This window comes from Rattus norvegicus, chromosome 17 (assembly GCF_036323735.1).
Source record: "Rattus norvegicus strain BN/NHsdMcwi chromosome 17, GRCr8, whole genome shotgun sequence".
Lineage (NCBI taxonomy): Eukaryota > Metazoa > Chordata > Mammalia > Rodentia > Muridae > Rattus > Rattus norvegicus.
In genome coordinates this window covers 83,842,740-83,863,612 of record NC_086035.1, presented here as the reverse complement: position 1 = coordinate 83,863,612, position 20,873 = coordinate 83,842,740, and the positions used below count along the sequence as shown (strand labels likewise).

At 37.2% G+C, this 20,873-nt stretch overlaps 1 protein-coding gene across 1 annotated transcript in view; it reads right to left on the bottom strand.

The window, feature by feature from the left end:
* The window catches only part of Malrd1 (MAM and LDL receptor class A domain containing 1), a 712,187-nt gene that overhangs the window by 175,946 nt on the left and 515,368 nt on the right, over positions 1–20,873 (bottom strand). Inside the window, exon 30 of the mRNA NM_001287618.3 lies at positions 663–824. Coding sequence (NP_001274547.3) covers positions 663–824 — 162 coding nt within the window. The remainder of the gene's footprint in view (positions 1–662; positions 825–20,873) is intronic.

Sequence of the window (20,873 nt, the reverse complement as noted above, 5' to 3'; positions counted from 1 at the left end):
TTTACTCAGTTCAACAATTTAAACGTCAACCCATCGTATAATAATGCTCATGTTGACGAATGAAATAAAGTAAATCGAACATTTCAGGCTATTTGTTAACTCTAAAATACATACATTTTATATGAGAATAAAATGTCTAGCCTCCTAAAACAATTAAAGGAAAGAAGCTATAGTTTTAGAGAAAGAACAAAAAGATAAATTACAAGGGAGGGTTTAGAGGAAGAAAAAGGAAAAAGAAATTGTAATTTGAAAAAACATTATAGGACAAATCTAAATGCTTTCCAGCAAGAATCAGTGATTTTTAAAAATATTTCACAAGTCATCCTGTGTGTCCTTAGTACCAAAATGTGGAACAGTCATTGAGGGTTGACCACAATTTGACTATAATTTTTCAAAATTGTTTCTTTGTGAAGTTTTAGCTCTTTACACACCCCACCGTTACTGAGAACTGTGATACTATCAAGTTATTTTTTTAATTTAATATACTTACTTATTTTTGTTCTTAAAGAGTCATGGATTTCTTTGTGACGGTGACAGCTGAGTCCATTTAACGTCTCAGTAGTTAAAACAGGAGAGACAGCCCTTTCACATAGCTTACTACCTTCTACCCCACAGGAACGTTCGTAAACACCACTAGACTTGCTTACAGCTGCTAGATTTACCTGGTGTGTGGTCTGAATCTGGGCTCAAGGCTTCGGTAGTAATTACACTACCAATACTCCAATCCAAGTCATCTTCAGGATCTTGGGTAAGTCCGCAGTCCACAGTCCAGTCTCCTGAAGTTGTTTCAAAATTGCAGCTTCCTGCTGTGCTTATGTAGTACCCTAGCGAAACAAGAAGTTCACGTAAGCTTCGCAAACTGTCTACAACACCCTTTGCCTCACTATGTTTTTGGTGATTCAAATCATTTTATCTCATGATTCTTTTGTTTTTATTTTTGAAATATTTTGGTGTGCATTGCATGAGTGTGTGTGTGTGTGTGTGAGAGAGAGAGAGAGAGAGACAGAGACAGAGACAGAGACAGACAGACACACAAACACACACACACACACACACACACACACACACACAGATATGACTGTTTGCATGGCATATGCTCATGCCATGGAGTGTGTATCAGAGGAGGTCAGAGGACAACGTCAGTTGCTGGTGCTTGTCCTCCCATGTTGTTTGATAAAACTCTCATCACTGTTGGCAGTTCCACATGCCAGGTTAATTGACTGCAGTAATTCCGTAGATTTGTTCACCTGTCTGTGCTTTACTCTAGCCACAGAACTATGGAGAACACAGACACACATCTACAATGAGAATTCTGAAATTCTGATTTAGTTAAAAAAACACAGAAATATGGAAGAATATGTTTTTATATTAACCCCAGGTGTGGGATTAATCCCAGGTGTTCTAAATTTTCCACAACAGCTATGGTTTGCCTCTTGGTCTAGCAGAGGCATGGTTTCTTCAGCTGCAGATGATTTTTGTGGTGGCATGATACTGGGACTTCTCGGCACTTCTCAAAGGGTATATAAATGCTAGGGGCCCGAGAAGGGGGCAGGCTTGTTGGTTGTTCGGGTGTTGGTTGTTCAGGTGTTGTTTGTTCAGGTGTTGGTTTGCTCGGTTGTTGGTTGTTCGGGTGTTGGTTGTTCGGGTGTTGGTTGTTTGGTTGTTGTTGGTCACTATTTGTTAAGAACTCATGGACAAAGAAGAGGAAAGGAAAACATAAATGTCTTGAGGGCAAAGATCAAACTTTCCCTAAGGAACTCAATAATCAATGGGAAGCAATTTAATAAAAACATTGCCCTTTTCCTTCAATCCTTTTACTGTCCTATCTAGTGTTAGGATGTTGAAAGAGTGGGAAAAGGAGGTGGATGTGGGTGGAACAAAGAAGAATCCACAAAGTAGCAAATGTCAGGTACACACATTCCTGGCTTTACATGAGTTCTGAAAAGCTAAACTCAAGTCTTTATGCTAAATAGCAAGTGCTTTACCTACTGAATCATCTCTACAACTCATATAGTTTAATTATTTATGTATGAATTTTCTATAGCTAAAATATTTACACTAATCGGTAGTAACTTATTTATTCCATAATACTTTCTCTCTCAAGTGATATGGAATATTTGATTGAGTGTTGTCACTTACATATTATGTAATTATCTGGATTAAATAATATTGTTTACAAATGGCATACAAACCAGGCTGATGCCAAAACCATGAGTTTGACATTGTATTCATATGAATTATTCTGGGTGAATAAACAAAACATTCCATTGTGTGGCTGTTCGGTATATCCAGACTTGCTCTAGTGTTTCAACGGCATAGGTAGACCAGTAGTAAGGCAAAGTTGCTTATGAAAGGAAAGGTGCCTTTGGGTAAAGCAGTAGACCACACTGGCCACAAACCAATCTACATATTTTCGGGCATATATCCAGGCTAGCCACTAAGCTATAAAAGAAGTTATCTTCTAAAATTATTGATTGCCAACTCATTCAAAAGTAATTAAGTTTTCAAAATGAAAGCAATTAATATGTAGCAAAGGAAGGCCTTGTTGGGTATCAATGGAAGGAGAAGCCCTTGGTTCTGCAAGGTTGACCCCCATTATAGGGGAATGTCAGGGGAGCTGGAAGGGGGGTGTTTGGGGATGGGAACACTCTTATAGAAGAAGGGGAGGGGAACGGGATAGGAGGCTTATGTCCGGGGAAACTGGGAAATGGAGTAACAAATAAAGAAATAAAAAGTGTTAAGTGGATGCTGAAGTCAGAATATACAGAACTGATGCTCTCTTATGACTTACTGAATTCCTAAGAGAATTTCTGTTGTTATTTTGCTTCTTTAAGCATTGTTTGATTTTATCTCTAAAACAAAATTTTAATAATATTTTTTCTTTTTTAGTACATTGTTTTAATTCATTTAAAATGAATATATATAATCTATTTACTTTATGTGCTAAGTTATGGATCCTGCTTCATTTGGATGTTATGCTATCATTCTATAATACAAAATAGGATTATACTATGCATAGATGTAATAAACTCTTTGATCCAAGCATTTAGTCAACACACCATCAAATATCCAGACCCATCTCGTGAATGCCCAGGACTGCTTCTCTGCTTGTTCACATGGGTTCTGGGGTATTTGTATTTTCATGCACCCTATTCCCGACCCCTGAACCTAATAGCTCTTGTTCCACTACTTTCCAGGCAGATAATCTTGTCCCTGGTGGCTCAACTTAACTATCATTAAACTTCAACTTTCAAGATGTATCAGAAATCAGGATGTGTTTTCTTACACTTCATTCTCTCTATCGTAAAACAGGTGACTCTCTGTTTTCTAAAGCTAATCTCTGCCTCTTACCCTGACTCTTCATCAGAACTTTGTTCCTAGTCTACAGCTCATCTCCATTAAGGTCATACATGCTTCCTTTTCTTCCAGTGTCACAGTCCGTCCTTATGACTTTACTGTAACTTGCATCAGGCTTCCATCTTCATTTCAAAATGAATATACTTATTTAGGTTTTCCACTCTGTGTATCCTCAATTTTCTTTCCATCTACTTTGAAAAGATGTCCGGTAAATATACACACATGATAAAATACAGACTAACAATTTCAAAAACTCTTAGATCAGATCATTGAAGACCCAGAAATGAACCCACACATCTATGGTCACTAGGTCTTTAACAAAGGAGCTAACACGATCCAATGGAAGAAAGATAGCATTTTCAACAAATGGTGCTGGTTCAACAGGAGGTCAGCATGTAGAAGAATGCAGATCGATCCATGCTTATCATCTTGTACAAAGCTTAAGTCCAAGTAAATCAAGGACCTCCACATTAAACCAGATACATTCAAACTAATAGAAAAAAAAGTGGGGAAGAGTCTCCAACACATGGGCACTGGGGAAAATTTCCTGAACAAAACACCAATGGCTTATGCTCTAAGATCAAGAATCAACAAATGGGACCTCATAAAACTGCAAAACTTCTGTAAGCCAAAGGACACTATCACTGGGACAAAACAGCAACTAACAGATTGGGAAAAGATCTTTACCAATCCTACATCTGATAGAGGGCTATTATCCAAAATATACAAAGAACTCAAGAAGTTAAACTTCAGAGAATCAAATAATCCTATTAAAAATGGGGTCCAGAGCTAACAAAGAATTCTCAACTGAGGAATATGGAATGACTGAGAAGTACCTAAAGAAATGTTCAACATCCTCAGTTATCAGGGAAATGCTAATCAAAACAACCCTGAAATTCCCCCTCATTCCAGTCAGAATGGCTAAGTCAAAGACTCAGGAGACAACTGATGCTGGGTGAAAATGTGGAGAAAGAGAGGACCACTCCTCTAGTTTTGGTGGGATTGCAAACTAGTACAACCAGTCTGGAGATTCCTCAGATGGGGAGAACACCTGTATGGGGGAGGAGGAAGGGATGGGAGACTTATGAACAGGAAACCAGGAAAGGGAATAACATTTGAAATGTAAGTAAAGAAATATATGTAACAATAAAGAAATAAAATATCATATTCAAGGCCTAAAAAAAAGGAGAAATAAACATCCATTACTTCCAACCATCACAGTGTTCTCTCCAAGTATGTCCTCTCTGATATTTCCATTTCACATGAATCTTATCTTCTTTTATAAAGACTCAAACATACAGTCTCACTATTGGTTCTCTATCCTTTGTATACCCCAAATGTCACCAGAACCTGGTTAGTTTTCCTTTGAGAATTTATGTATTTCCTTATTTTAAGTTTCATAGCAAGCACACTGATTCAAGCCTAGGGTATATTCGTAGAGATTGTCTTTAGAATAAGCTTCATCCTAACCACCTTTACATGCTCAAGCCATATTAATCATCTTTAATACTCTTTTTGTGTTATTTTGTTTTGGCTAAAATAGTCCATTTTTCACACTGTAAAAACACTCTTGCAAATCTTAACTTTTAATACAATAACATTTACTTGGATCCAAAGTTTTTAGGCCGAGTCTGCCTCATCAGTACAACTGTTTCAACTCCAACAATGTGTTACAGGATCATCTCTCTAAAATGAACTGACTTTGTAAAACATTTATGCTTAGACTTATATCCTTGTTTTTAAAAATACTTCTTTAGCAGTTGGTTACTCTTTTCATAAGAGTTGTTTCTAGGTCTTACTTAACATAACAGTTTTTCTTTATATTTTTACTTTATATGTATGTGTGTTTTGCTTGCATGTATATCTATGTACTACATGTGTAGTAAGAAAATTTTAATTTAACTAAGCCCCTTCAAAATTAAAGGATGCGTATTAAGTTGAAACAATTTCCTTACCCATGTATCCTATGAATCAACTAGCCATATGTTAACCTACTTTTCCTTCTCTTTGCTAGTTTAGAAATAGTTTTGAATGTAAATATAGACAAAAGCATCTTCAAGAAATAGTGATGAGAAACCTGGATAGTCATGTGTGCAATAATCCATATTTATCAGCCTGTACAAAATTCAACTTCAATTGGACCAAATATCTAAACATAAATTCAGATACACTAAATCTGATAGAAGAGAAAGTGAGGAATAGCCTTCGACTCATAAGCAGAGAAAAGGGATCTCTGAACCAAACAGTGCTATAGCCGACATGAAAATCAAAAGTTAATACATAGGACTTCATGAAAAGGAAAATTCCTGTAAGACAGAGGATATTATTCAGACAAGGCAGCAGCCTCTAGAAAAGGAAAAGAATTTTACCAACACCGCACCCAGTAGAGGACTAATATACAAAATACATAAAGAACTCAAGAAACTAGATATCAAAATCTTAAATAAAAAAATTAAAACTGGTTTACAGGGCTAAACAAAGAATTCACAAACAAGGAAACTCAAATGACTGAGAAACACTTAAAGAAATATTTAACATCTTAATCCATCAGGGAAATGAATATCAAAACTACTTTTGGATTTCATCTTATGCCTATCAAAATTGTTAAGATAAAAACAAAACAACAACAACAAAACAAACAAACAACAGAAAACAAAAACCAAACTACTGACAGCTCATTCTAGTGAGGAAGTGGAGTAAGAAGAACATCCATCCATTGTTGGTAGGAGCGCAACCTTGTTTAGCCACTATGGAAATTGGTGTGGGAAGACACTTAACTCAAGATCCAGCTATACAACTATGAGGAATAAACACAAAGAATGCTTTATTCTGCTACCAGACACTTGCTCAAGCATGATCCTTGCTGGCTTATTTATAGTAGCCAGTGAATGTAAACAATATAGACGTTTATCAACAGTGTGTAAAGACAATGTGATACATTTATGCAATGAAGTTTAACTCAGATGTTCAAAAAATGACATCACGAAATTGACGAGTAAATGAATGAAACTAGAAAAAAAATCGTCCTGAGTGAAGTATCCCAGACCCAAAAGACAAGTATGGTTTGTATTACTTATATATATATATATAAGTAATACATATATATATATATATATATATGTTGTCAATGATAACCAAACTGAAGTCTGTAGAACGACAGAGACCCAGTATAAGGCAAGGGCTTAGGTAAGAAAGATAGAGCCTATTAGGAAAGAGAAATAGAATATATATTTATGAAATAATGAGGGGAAACTGGAACAGGAGGATAAAGTGAGTAGAGGGAGAGAAGAGGGGTTATGGAGGAATATAAGGAGAGACAGCTAATTAAGGAGCATTGCAGAGGTAGTATGAAAACAATACTAGAAATTTCATAAAATATATTCATACATGAAAACCATTATAAATGAAATCACCAAATGATGGGGAGATAGAATGACAGTGGGCCATTTCTTGACACCAAATGAAGCTTCCAATGCAGAGATTGGATTATATCTAATTCAGTTGTTCACCAAGAGGTCTTGTGGTGGGCCAATCTCCAGTCTATCAAAGCTGTTGCCAGAACTACAGGTTGCCCTCCACAAACTGATGGCAAGGCCTCATTGCTGAGGGTAATACTTATGTAACTCATTTTACTTTTAGATGTCAAACTGGTACCTACATAACCCCTTCACCCAGTGATTCTGTCATTTTTAGCACAGTAAGTATGGCACACACACTATAACAGAATAAACATAAACACCAAGGCTGCCACAAGCATTCGATCTACATAGTGTCTTGCTTGCAAAATATGCTGGGACAATGGTGGAATAAAACTTGTGGGAGTAACCAACCACTCTCTGATTTGACTTAAGGCCCATTCGATGAAATGCTTGGGTGACCAAGTACCTGAGACTAGATAGCTCAGACACCTAGGGTAGAACCAAATATTGTTCTTTAAAAAATAGCAAGAAAATGACTCCTATGGACACTCTGCTGTCCTCACAAATCAGTGTCGTATTCACTCGTCATCAGATCATCAGAGAAGCAGATGAGAACAAACAGGGAGACCAACAGCCAGACATTATGCAGAGACTAGGAGACCTTGGAACATGAAGATTTCTCTACAAATGAGATATTTCCACAAATTTCCTTCCCCTGAGCTTGTGAGGACCCCACAGAAGAGGAGGCAGAAAATGCATAAGAGTCAGAAAGGATACAGTACACCAAGAAGACAAATCTGTCTAAATCAGTATGATGAAAGCTTACATGACCTCGCAGAAACTGAGACCACATGTACAGGGCCCATACGAGGCCCCTTGTATACAAATTTTGGCTTCCATTATATACGTGTGTTTTTATGGGACTTCTGACTGTGTGAACAAGTGTGTTTGTTTCTGTGCCTTCTCTTTGGGGGGACCTCTTCTATTTGTGTGTTTTGTCTAATTCTGTATCCGTTTTGTCTGATTCCATTGTGTTAGTTTTATTGCATATTATTATATTTTATTATTACTCTTGTGAATATTTTTGTTTATTGAAAAGAAGTAGATATAAAAGGGAGGAGAGGTATGAAGGAACTAGGAAGACTATAGGAAGAGAAATCCTAATCAGGATATATTATGTGAGAACAGGGAATTTATTTGCAATAAAAATTTTAAAAACAATAAAACAAAACAAAAGAGAATCTAGATACTAGAAGCTACTGTGAAAAATTAAGAAAAGTTTGATTTCTTGTTAATCCAGAAAAATGAAAATTTTGTTATTTGCTTTTTTCTTTTGTAAAATAGAAGTGAATCTTTATATTTAAGAACAAGTCCACATTTATATTTCACAGGTGCTTTTTAAACTTGTTTCTTTTACTTGTAAGATTACATAGTGACAAACCTCCGAGACCACTCTCTTAGAGACACGATTTTCTCAGACCTTTGCACATGTTTCTCATGGAGAGATGCAGATGTTGAAGATAGTGAAAATCCTGGTGTGGGCACTCTGATGTTGGACAGGAGTTTTAAGTATGCTATAGAGTGCATCCGAAATGACTTGCAGGGGGCTTCAAAACCTTTCCTAAATTGTTCATGTTGAGACGAGGGTCAAGAACCTTGCTATACCGACAGATTCCTTTTGTCATTATGTTCTAGGAATACACAGATATTAATATATAGATAATCACTACTTTAAAAGCTCAGTAATCAGCCAGTTGTTTTGTAATGTCTTTGCTGACTAATATGTATAGTGAGCACACAGCACTTGTCCGGTTGCCTGTGGTATGTTCTCCACTGGCTTGGTTTTGAGTCGTTTACAGCACAACTTCTGTACCAGAGATGGAAGCTTAGGGGTTGAGCATTTCTTAAGTGGGAGGCAAACATTTTAGACTCCTTTGTACTGTTCGCTGCATTCAAGGAGTTATTCATTTTATAACAAAAATGGCATGGGCAAATATATTCTTGGAGTCATGGGAAGCAGGTAGTGCTCTAAAGACGAATTAATTTGAACCTAGGCAGATAATTAAGAATAGGACCAGTAAATTTCATAGATAATCTTTTGGGGATCCTGATAAGGGAAGAGAGACCTGGAGGTTTTGCACATGTGAATTTTAGTGGCTTATACCTGTATAAAAGTCATTTTGCTCCATTACCCAGGTATGGAAATCGACTCTTCAAGATATGAAGATATTGGTCTGTATCCCTTTCTACCATGCAAGGTTCATCTTGGATTTTAAATGTTAGCATTCATGTCTTCATCTTTCTATAAGAATTCTTAAAGATATATTTATAGTTGTCCTCATAATATGTCTGCAATGTTCTTAAAATTTCTATCAGTAGCTGCTTCTATAAGAAGCCAACTAAAAGATGGAGTCCTAACTGCTCTGTACCGTGGATGATATTGTTAAGATAGACTAACTAGATTTCCAGCTACCAGCTCTTAGACTTCATTCTGTATGGCATGGGAATTAATAGTTAGACATAGCTATTTATCCAAGCACTTGAAACACCAACCTACAATAGTTTTAAACCATAGCCATGCACTTAGCTCAATGAAGTGAGGCACTTTCCAGTTTTAGCAACTTCAGGTTAGGCTGTGCTATAACTTCAGTCTGCCTCGTGGGTTACCCTCCCACCTTCATTTTCATTCACACTTCAGGAACCACAATCCTTCTGGCATCACACGTGCTCCTCATACAGAAAGAAGGAGATGAGGGTCAGAAGAGAGGTGTGGTTTCCTTGTCCGGCTTTTTTCTCATGGAGTAAATTCCTTCTTCAAATTGTTATGCTGTTCTCAATGGCATCTGTCATCTTTGTGAAACTTTGAATATGTTTTAGTTACTAGTTGTCACAATGCTACCATAAGTGAAATGAACAGATTTGGTTTTGTATAGATTCAATGGAAAAGAACGGGCGGTAACCTAACAAGTTCTGCCAGGATGCCAAGGCTGAAATTTCAGATCTAAGCACCCTTAATGTGCCCTCCCCTTTTTCATTTCATGTAACATCACATTCATTCTTGAATGACCAATTTAAATCTCAGGTGTCCTGACCCATAGCATACTAATTCTCATGATGGTATTTAATGTGAGCATTTGGTGGGAATTATAGTTGTTATCATTTATTTGAAAGGCTATTAATTAGGCTGTACTGTCACTTCAATTGTTTTATAACTTTGTGTTATGGTAAACATTCCTAAGTGATTTCTTCCTACCTCTGAGCTGCTTGTATTTGCGTGAACATTCAGTAAAACCTGCTGATGAGAGAGAACGTGTTTTATATATCCCAATAATGGATATTTTTCAAAATAGCAATTACTTTTGGAGAACTCCTTTCATAGGATGGTCTTTCAGTGGACTTAAAACGTTATCGGTATTCTTTTAAGCAACAGCCATTTCCCCAGTGGTATATTATTTAGCCCCATGGCCACATGATCAATCAGGGTAAACACTTATAAACATGAAAATAAGTACAAAGTAAGTTATTTTTATTCCTCATCTTCATATATTCATCTAATTTAATCATATCACACTGCAAGGTATAGGAATATTTGTGATACTCCAAGTATCACACTTTTAATTCCTGTTGACTTATACTAAGCATGATTTCAAATAATGTGAATGAGTGAGAAATAATACTACAGCTCAACAGTTCTGTGTTAACATGCTGTAAAGGGAAGAAAAGGCCTCCGTCCATTACAACACTGCACATGCCTTAATGAGATACTACTACAGCGAAAATAGTAGTGAAAAGACATCCTTTTCAAATTAATGAATAATTCTCCTAAATGAATATCTCATTTCTTACGAACAACGTTTTTCTCAAACAGGAGGGAGGAAAGCAGAGTTTTATGTCTGTTCAACACCTACAGCAATACTGAGTCATGGTATAAGTGCTTTCCTTGCTGTAGTATCAAGGGCCATGAGGTACAAAAAATGATTGAATCCAGCAACAGTCTGTTCAACATGGTAATTAGCAATGATGTTCTGTCTGTATGCCAGTGCAGCGGTGGCACACAGCATGTCGAAATAACCAGTCAATATCTGATTTAGCTTGAAGCTCACTCCATGAGATAGAACCCATACCTGATACTACTTGGGTGATCAAGAATGGGAGACTAGATCGTCTAGGGACCAGGGAGGAAACAAAGAGACTGTTCTGAAACAAACAACTGAGGAACGTTCTGCTATACTCATAGATCAGTGCATTGGTCAGTCATCATCAGAGAAGCTTCCTCCTACAGCAAACGAGAACACACACACACACACATGCATGCGCGCGCGCGCGCACACACACACACACACACACACACACACACACACACACACACACAGTCAGACATTATACAGAGAGTGAGAGATCTCAGAACACTCCGGTGCTAAACCAGATATGTTCATCAAATACCTCCCCTCAGCATCCAGGAAACCCCACAAATGAGGAGGCAGAAATATTTTAAGAGCTAGAGAGGATGGAAGGATCAAGGAGAAGAGGATCAAGAAGTCAAGGCCCTCTAAATAATCGTGATCAAAGTTCATGGGAACTCACAGAGACTGCGGCAGGGTGCACGGGGCCTGCACCAATCTGCAGCAAGTCCTTTGCATGTGTTATGGGTTCCAATTTAGAGTTTTTAATGGGATAATTTCATGAATGCGTGAAATTAGTGTGAGATTTTAGTGCCTTCTCTTGGACTCATTTTTCCTTGACTATTTGTTTTGCCTAATTCTGATATATGAATTTTTGTTTTATCCTTTTCTTTTACATTTATTTTATTATTATTCATTAGAAGTCTGTTTTCTGGTGAAAAACAGAAAAGAAGGGGATTTTGTTGGGAAGGATGGTAAGTGGGGAGGAACTAAGAGTATATGAAGCAGAAACTGTAATCAAGATATTTTATGCAAAAAATCCATTTTCAATAAATAAAGGGAAATTTTCAATTGAGGGCAAATATAATGAAACAGATGACCCCCCCATATGACCACTCCCAGAATAATAAACCAATTTATGATTCAATTCAATATATTAACTGAATAATTGTATTTAATATATGGAGCTAGTTCTTATAGACCACTAAATAATGAGTGACTTATTTACTATGAAGAAGAGAAAAATGAATCTCTGAGAATATAAATAATGGTAGCTCTGAGATCTAATATATTTTAATTTAGTTTTAATAAGTGAGAGTCTTAGTAAAATTAAAGGCTACATTTTAATATTTCCAAAGGTCAGTTCATTCCATGTATTTCTCTAAATGTCATTTATTCTGTTATCCATAATAAGTCATGTATTTAATTGAAAGTATTCCATATTTAACACTTGCAAAGCATTTACAGGGCCGTTAATATAAATCCCAGTGAATCCTACTTGAAAACTGGTGTATCATCACCTATCAGCCTGTGAGTGCTCTTTAAGGATGTGAAGAAAAATTTTCAAGTTTTTTGAGGAAAATTGCCTATGTCATTGACGCCACATTGCTTTTTTGCATAAATTTAAATACTCCTATTAGTAGCTCATTAAAGTTTGAATAACATTTGTCATATGAGTATGTAGTTGACTTTAGTTTCTAGAGCAAGATCACATTTGTATACCTTTAATACCTCAACTATGAGAAATGTAAAATGATGTAAGTTAATATGAAAGTAAAACAGAGAAAATATGTAATGTTTATATTTGGATAATCAAATTATCAAGTATTATATTTTAGGTTTGTAAGGCTATATGTATGTTGTGTGCACACACACACACGAACACATACGCATACACACACCATAAACAGTCTCCATTTGTAATATACAAGTAAATGGTTGTAAACTCATTGGCAATATTGGTTATGACTTAAAATTAAACTAGGTAAATTCATTATGAAGGACCTGAATCATAAAAATTCAAAGAAAATTGCAATTCAATATAATATTCTTTCTACTTGAATTTTTTATAATAGAAATATTTAGATATTCAGTACTTTGTTTCTAACACATATTATATGCAGAAATTCAGAAAAGAATTTCATGTTTACATAAATATTTTCCATGTAGATCCTAACTAAGAAAGGCAATTTAATATTGGTGTAGTTTATATTAGATTTTTCTACTTGGTTCAATCTAGAATCACACAAGAAGACAGTCTCAATGAAAGACTGTCTACACTGGGTTGGCCTTTGTGGACATCTGTGGAAGATTAAGTTAATTTGTGAGGTTAATTTAAATTAAGTTAAATTATTTTGATCAAGTTAAATTCAGAAGATCCAGCCCAATGTGGTCAGAACCATTTAGGCAGGGCATCCTAAATTGTGTAAGCTAGGGTAACTAGCAGAACACTCGGCATGCACTCATTCTCCGTTCCGATCCTCACTGTGTTTGCAACGTGACCATCTCTCTCTAGCTCTCCCTGCCTTAGATTCCCACAGTGATGGACTAGTAACATGGATTTATTAGCTGAAATAAACTCCCTCCCCTAAGTTTTTTGTAATAGCATTAGAAATAAAATTAGAACAATATGATGAGAAATTTCGACTGAACACTAAAGTGACATAAATCTTTCTATTCAATTATATCTGTCAATGGCATCATGTCCAAACTATTGTTCCTTTAGCTTTTATATAAATTAATCTAACTTTCTATTGTATACTGATGAGTCTTTAATTATCTACTCATTATAATTTTTAGGGGAAAATTGTGAATTCACAAATGTTTTAGAGATTCCCTTAGAACCTTATTAGAATTACTTCCTTACAATTAATGCCATGTTTTGACTCATTTAAAAGTACATAGAAATAGTGTTAGAAAATTTAATAATTTAAATAAGAGACATCCTTAGTCAATATAATTTATGTGATATCAAAATGATAACACTGTAGCCTCCATAATGCAGTTTTCAATATGACAACATTAATACTGAAAACATGTTAAATGAAATAAGCCAGCAATATTAAGACACATTTTACATGAATTACTCAAGGTCCATAGTTTATCGACAGTTATAGAATGCTGGTTATCATGGCCTATGATTTTAGGGAGCTGTTGTTTAATGGATAATTTGCTATTTCCCAAGCATTGTAGAGATGGACTTTGGTGATGGTTGGACAATAATATAATAAATTTCAGTATACTCTACATTTAAAATGATTTAAATGAAAAGTCTCTTATATTTACTTTGCAAAAGTATTAATAAATAATAGATACAGCTGCATGGTGGTGAATGGTGGCACATACATTCCACCTCAGTATTCCAGAGGCAGAGGCAGGTGAATCTTTGTGAGTTCTAGGCCAGCCTGGTCTACAGAATGAGTTCCAGGACAGTCAGGGTTTCACTGAGAAACCCTATCTAAATGCCCCACCCCAAAGAAAGAAGTAGCAAACATGAATAAAAGAAAAAAATGAGTGTTGTGGCAGAATCATTGTCATAATAGTTCTCAAGAATGAAAATGATGACGAGTTAAACAAACCAGACACTACTGGTCTAAAAAAAGAAAGAAAGAAAGAAAAAGTAACAATAAAATGACTCCTAATGATACTTTGGTATACTTACAGATGGGTACTTTATTTATACATCACCAATCCCTCTTGCCACAGATGGACACAATAGAGAGAACCACAGCCAGACATTGCACATACATACATACTTACCTACATACACACACATAAATATATACATACAGACATACATAAACTTACACATATATAATTACAGGGAGATGATGGTTTTTCTTTTATCTTAGTATATTTAATTTTGTTACTGTTTTTTCTTTAAGAGCAAACTGCAAAAAAGGGGAAAGACATCTGTTTATGTACAAGACGATCACCCTTAGTTCTTACCTCCTTGTGGTACAGGGCATATTCACGTGTATAGTTCTTTTATCTATTCAAGTCCAGACTAGACTTAATTTGCTTGGCAATCAGAATTCGTTGCAAGTGACATTTGGGATATCTACAGTTAAACTAAACGAACCTTGGTTAGATTTCCTGTGGCTCTGGAATGTTGGGTTCTAGGAGGATCAACTTTGATAGTACTCAGCAGGATGACTTTTCAATCCTGTGCAGTGGTCATAATGTATGAGTGCAGGGTAACTGTGGAGGATGAAATTCCATCAGAAGTAAGACAAAGAAACTAGAGAACTATTTGTTCAAGTTCAGAGAGGAAGAAACCATCATAGATTTGATTTTCCAGTCCCTCAAAGTCACACCAGTTATTCAAGGGTCAAACTGCCAAGTTGAATTGTCAACTCACCAAGGGACCAAATATGAAGGTGTTGTCTGGCCCACTAGTTTGAGGGTAGCTCATGTGTGACAAACTACAATTGCTATAAGCATCCTATATTGTTATGTGGATGAGCTGAAGCTCAAGGTCAATGGTAGAGTTTCTGCATAGCCTGCACGAGGCCCTGACTTCATTCCCAATTAGTGTGGAACCAACTCTTTGGAGGCAGATAGAAATACAAGCCTGATATTCTAAAGTCCCAGAAGGTAAAGGCATGGTGATTCAGCACCGATCTGTGCTATTTTCAAGCACCTCTTCCACAGAAAAGGTGGTGGGATTTGGTTCAGTAAGAAGTGTGTAACACATCTTTTACTTTTAAATTACAAACTCGTTTTATTTTTCATACTTCAAGGAGTTGAATTTAGAAAATGAAGTGAATCTCATAGTATCATAGCTAATGCAACAAAATTAATAAAAAATTGTGCTTACTTTTTACTTTCAGGTTTCTTTTCTATTTTATCAATAAACCAACCACATTTGAAGGAGGGATGGTAAAAGAAATATTGCTGATAAAGCTAATACATAACATAGACAGCTAGTTTATTAATTTGTACTTCTTACTTCTCTGACAGTTCTACAAGCACATATGATGGTGATGTCTTATAATATGATTTCATGGAATTTTCATTAAAAATTAAAGTGGGCTGCCGCTGCAGAGAGCCCGTGGGCAGCACCCCACGAGCGAACCTGAGCCTCGGGACCACAGGTAAGACCAAATTTTCTGCTGCAAGAAAGCTGCCTGGTGAGCTTGGGACACAGGAAAACAGAATTTCTCTAGGACCAGGCACGTTCTGTGTTTACCGGAAGTCCCACACCCGCGGATCCCGGCCCGCAGCAGCTCTCTGCTCCCAGACCCGGTGAGAGAGAGACCCAACCGCCTGGTCAGGTGGGCACTCCTGAGGCTGCAGAGCGGAAGAGACCACCAACTCTGCTCACCCCTGCCCACATCCCTGGCCCAAGAGGAAACTGTATAAGGCCTCTGGGCTCCCGTGGGGGAGGGCCCAGGAGCGGCAGGACCCCTGTGCCTGAGACACCACCAGAATCAGAAGGAAACAGACCAGATAAACAGTTCTCTGCACCCAAATCCCGTGGGAGGGAGAGCTAAACCTTCAGAGAGGCAGACAAGCCTGGGAAACCAGAAGAGACTGCTCCCTGCACACACACCTCGGACGCCAGAGGAAAAGCCAAAGACCATCTGGAACCCTGGTGCACTGAAGTTCCCGGAAGGGGCGGCACAGGTCTTCCTGGTTGCTGCCGCTGCAGAGAGCCCGTGGGCAGCACCCCACGAGCGAACCTGAGCCTCGGGACCACAGGTAAGACCAAATTTTCTGCTGCAAGAAAGCTGCCTGGTGAACTCAAGACACAGGCCCACAGGAACAGCTGAAGACCTGTAGAGAGGAAAAACTACACGCCCGAAAGCAGAACACTCTGTCCCCATAACTGACTGAAAGAGAGGAAAACAGGTCTACAGCACTCCTGACACACAGGCTTATAGGACAGTCTAGCCACTGTCAGAAATAGCAGAACAAAGTAACATTAGAGATAATCTGATGGCGAGAGGCAAGCGCAGGAACCCAAGCAACAGAAACCAAGACTACATGCCATCATCGGAGCCCAATTCTCCCACCAAAACAAACATGGAATATCCAAACACACCAGAAAAGCAAGATCTAGTTTCAAAATCATATTTGATCATGATGCTGGAGGACTTCAAGAAAGACATGAACACACTTAGGGAAGCACAGGAAAACATTAATAAACAAGTAAAAGCTTACAGAGAGGAATCGCAAAAATCCCTGAAAGAATTCCAGGAAAACACAATCAAACAGTTGAAGGAATTAAAAATGGAAATAGAAGCAATCAAGAAAGAACACATGGAAACAACCCTGGATATAGAAAACCAAAAGAAGAGACAAGGAGCTGTAGATACAAGCTTCACCAACAGAATACAAGAGATGGAAGAGAGAATCTCAGGAGCAGAAGATTCCATAGAAATCATTGACTCAACTGTCAAAGATAATGTAAAGCGGAAAAAGCTACTGGTCCAAAACATACAGGAAATCCAGGACTCAATGAGAAGATCAAACCTAAGGATAATAGGTATAGAAGAGAGTGAAGACTCCCAGCTCAAAGGACCAGTAAATATCTTCAACAAAATCATAGAAGAAAACTTCCCTAACCTAAAAAAAGAGATACCCATAGACATACAAGAAGCCTACAGAACTCCCAATAGATTGGACCAGAAAAGAAACACCTCCCGTCACATAATTGTCAAAACACCAAACGCACAAAATAAAGAAAGAATATTAAAAGCAGTAAGGGAAAAAGGTCAAGTAACATATAAAGGGAGACCTATCAGAATCACACCAGACTTCTCGCCAGAAACTATGAAGGCCAGAAGATCCTGGACTGATGTCATACAGACCCTAAGAGAACACAAATGCCAGCCCAGGTTACTGTATCCAGCAAAACTCTCAATTAACATTGATGGAGAAACCAAGATATTCCATGACAAAACCAAATTTACACAATATCTTTCTACAAATCCAGCACTACAAAGGATAACAAATGGTAAAGCCCAACATAAGGAGGCAAGCTATACCCTAGAAGAAGCAAGAAACTAATCGTCTTGGCAACAAAACAAAGAGAATGAAAGCACACAAACATAACCTCACATCCAAATATGAATATAAAGGGAAGCAATAATCACTATTCCTTAATATCTCTCAATATCAATGGCCTCAACTCCCCAATAAAAAGACATAGATTAACAAACTGGATTCGCAATGAGGACCCTGCATTCTGCTGCCTACAGGAAACACACCTCAGAGACAAAGACAGACACTACCTCAGAGTGAAAGGCTGGAAAACAACTTTCCAAGCAAATGGTCAGAAGAAGCAAGCTGGAGTAGCCATTCTAATATCAAATAAAATCAATTTCCAACTAAAAGTCATCAAAAAAGATAAGGAAGGACACTTCATATTCATCAAAGGAAAAATCCACCAAGATGAACTCTCAATCCTAAATATCTATGCCCCAAATACAAGGGCACCTACATACGTAAAAGAAACCTTACTAAAGCTCAAAACACACATTGCACCTCACACAATGATAGTGGGAGACTTCAACACCCCACTCTCATCAATGGACAGATCATGGAAACAGAAATTAAACAGTGATGTCGACAGACTAAGAGAAGTCATGAGCCAAATGGACTTAACGGATATTTATAGAACATTCTATCCTAAAGCAAAAGGATATACCTTCTTCTCAGCTCCTCATGGTACTTTCTCCAAAATTGACCATATAATTGGTCAAAAAACGGGCCTCAACAGGTACAGAAAGATAGAGATAATCCCATGCATGCTATCGGACCACCACGGCCTAAAACTGGTCTTCAATAACAATAAGGGAAGAATGCCCACATATACGTGGAAATTGAACAATGCTCTACTCAATGATAACCTGGTCAAGGAAGAAATAAAGAAAGAAATTAAAAACTTTTTAGAATTTAATGAAAATGAAGATACAACATACCCAAACTTATGGGACACAATGAAAGCTGTGCTAAGAGGAAAACTCATAGCGCTGAGTGCCTGCAGAAAGAAACAGGAAAGAGCATATGTCAGCAGCTTGACAGCACACCTAAAAGCTCTAGAACAAAAAGAAGCAAATACACCCAGGAGGAGTAGAAGGCAGGAAATAATCAAACTCAGAGCTGAAATCAACCAAGTAGAAACAAAAAGGACCATAGAAAGAGTCAACAGAACCAAAAGTTGGTTCTTTGAGAAAATCAACAAGATAGATAAACCCTTAGCCAGACTAACGAGAGGACACAGAGAGTGCGTTCAAATTAACAAAATTAGAAATGAAAAGGGAGACATAACTACAGATTCAGAGGAAATTCAAAAAATCATCAGATCTTAGTATAAAAACCTATATTCAACAAAATTTGAAAATCTTCAGGAAATGGACAATTTCCTAGACAGATACCAGGTATCGAAGTTAAATCAGGAACAGATAAACCAGTTAAACAACCCCATAACTCCTAAGGAAATAGAAGCAGTCATTAAAGGTCTTCCAACCAAAAAGATCCCAGGTCCAGACGGGTTTAGTGCAGAATTCTATCAAACCTTCATAGAAGACCTCATACCAATATTATCCAAACTATTCCACAAAATTGAAACAGATGGAGCCCTACCGAATCCCTTCTACGAAGCCACAATTACTCTTATACCTAAACCACACAAAGACACAACAAAGAAAGAGAACTTCAGACCAATTTCCCTTATGAATATCGACGCAAAAATACTCAATAAAATTCTGGCAAACCGAATTCAAGAGCACATTAAAACAATCATCCACCATGATCAAGTAGGCTTCATCCCAGGCATGCAGGGATGGTTTAATATACGGAAAACCATCAACGTGATCCATCATATAAACAAACTGAAAGAACAAAACCACATGATCATTTCATTAGATGCTGAGAAAGCATTTGACAAAATTCAACACCCCTTCATGATAAAAGTCCTGGAAAGAATAGGAATTCAAAGCCCATACCTAAACATAGTAAAAGCCATATACAGCAAACCAGTTGCTAACATTAAACTAAATGGAGAGAAACTTGAAGCAATCCCACTAAAATCAGGGACTAGACAAGGCTGCCCACTCTCTCCCTACTTATTCAATATAGTTCTTGAAGTTCTAGCCAGAGCAATCAGACAACAAAAGGAGATCAAGGGGATACAGATCGGAAAAGAAGAAGTCAAAATATCACTATTTGCAGATGACATGATAGTATATTTAAGTGATCCCAAAAGTTCCACCAGAGAACTACTAAAGCTGATAAACAACTTCAGCAAAGTGGCTGGGTATAAAATTAACTCAAATAAATCAGTTGCCTTCCTCTATACAAAAGAGAAACAAGCCGAGAAAGAAATTAGGGAAACGACACCCTTCATAATAGACCCAAATAATATAAAGTACCTCGGTGTGACTTTAACCAAGCAAGTAAAAGATCTGTACAATAAGAACTTCAAGACACTGAGGAAAGAAATTGAAGAAGACCTCAGAAGATGGAAAGATCTCCCATGCTCATGGATTGGCAGGATTAATATAGTAAAAATGGCCATTTTACCAAAAGCAATCTACAGATTCAATGCAATCCCCATCAAAATACCAATCCAATTCTTCAAAGAGTTAGACAGAACAATTTGCAAATTCATCTGGAATAACAAAAAACCCAGGATAGCTAAAGCTATCCTCAACAATAAAAGGACTTCAGGGGGAATCACTATCCCTGAACTCAAGCAGTATTACAGAGCAATAGTGATAAAAACTGCATGGTATTGGTACAGAGACAGACAGATAGACCAATGGAATAGAATTGAAGACCCAGAAATGAACCCACACACCTATGGTCACTTGATTTTTGACAAAGGAGCCAAAACCATCCAATGGAAAAAAGATAGCATTTTCAGCAAATGGTGCTGGTTCAACTGGAGGGCAACATGTAGAAGAATGCAGATCGATCCATGCTTATCACCCTGTACAAAGCTTAAGTCCAATTGGATCAAGGACCTCCACATCAAACCAGACACACTCAAACTAATAGAAGAAAAACTAGGGAAGCATCTGGAACACATGGGCACTGGAAAAAATTTCCTGAACAAAACACCAATGGCTTATGCTCTAAGATCAAGAATCGACAAATGGGATCTCATAAAACTGCAAAGCTTCTGTAAGGCAAAGGACACGGTGGTTAGGACAAAACGGCAACCAACAGATTGGGAAAAGATCTT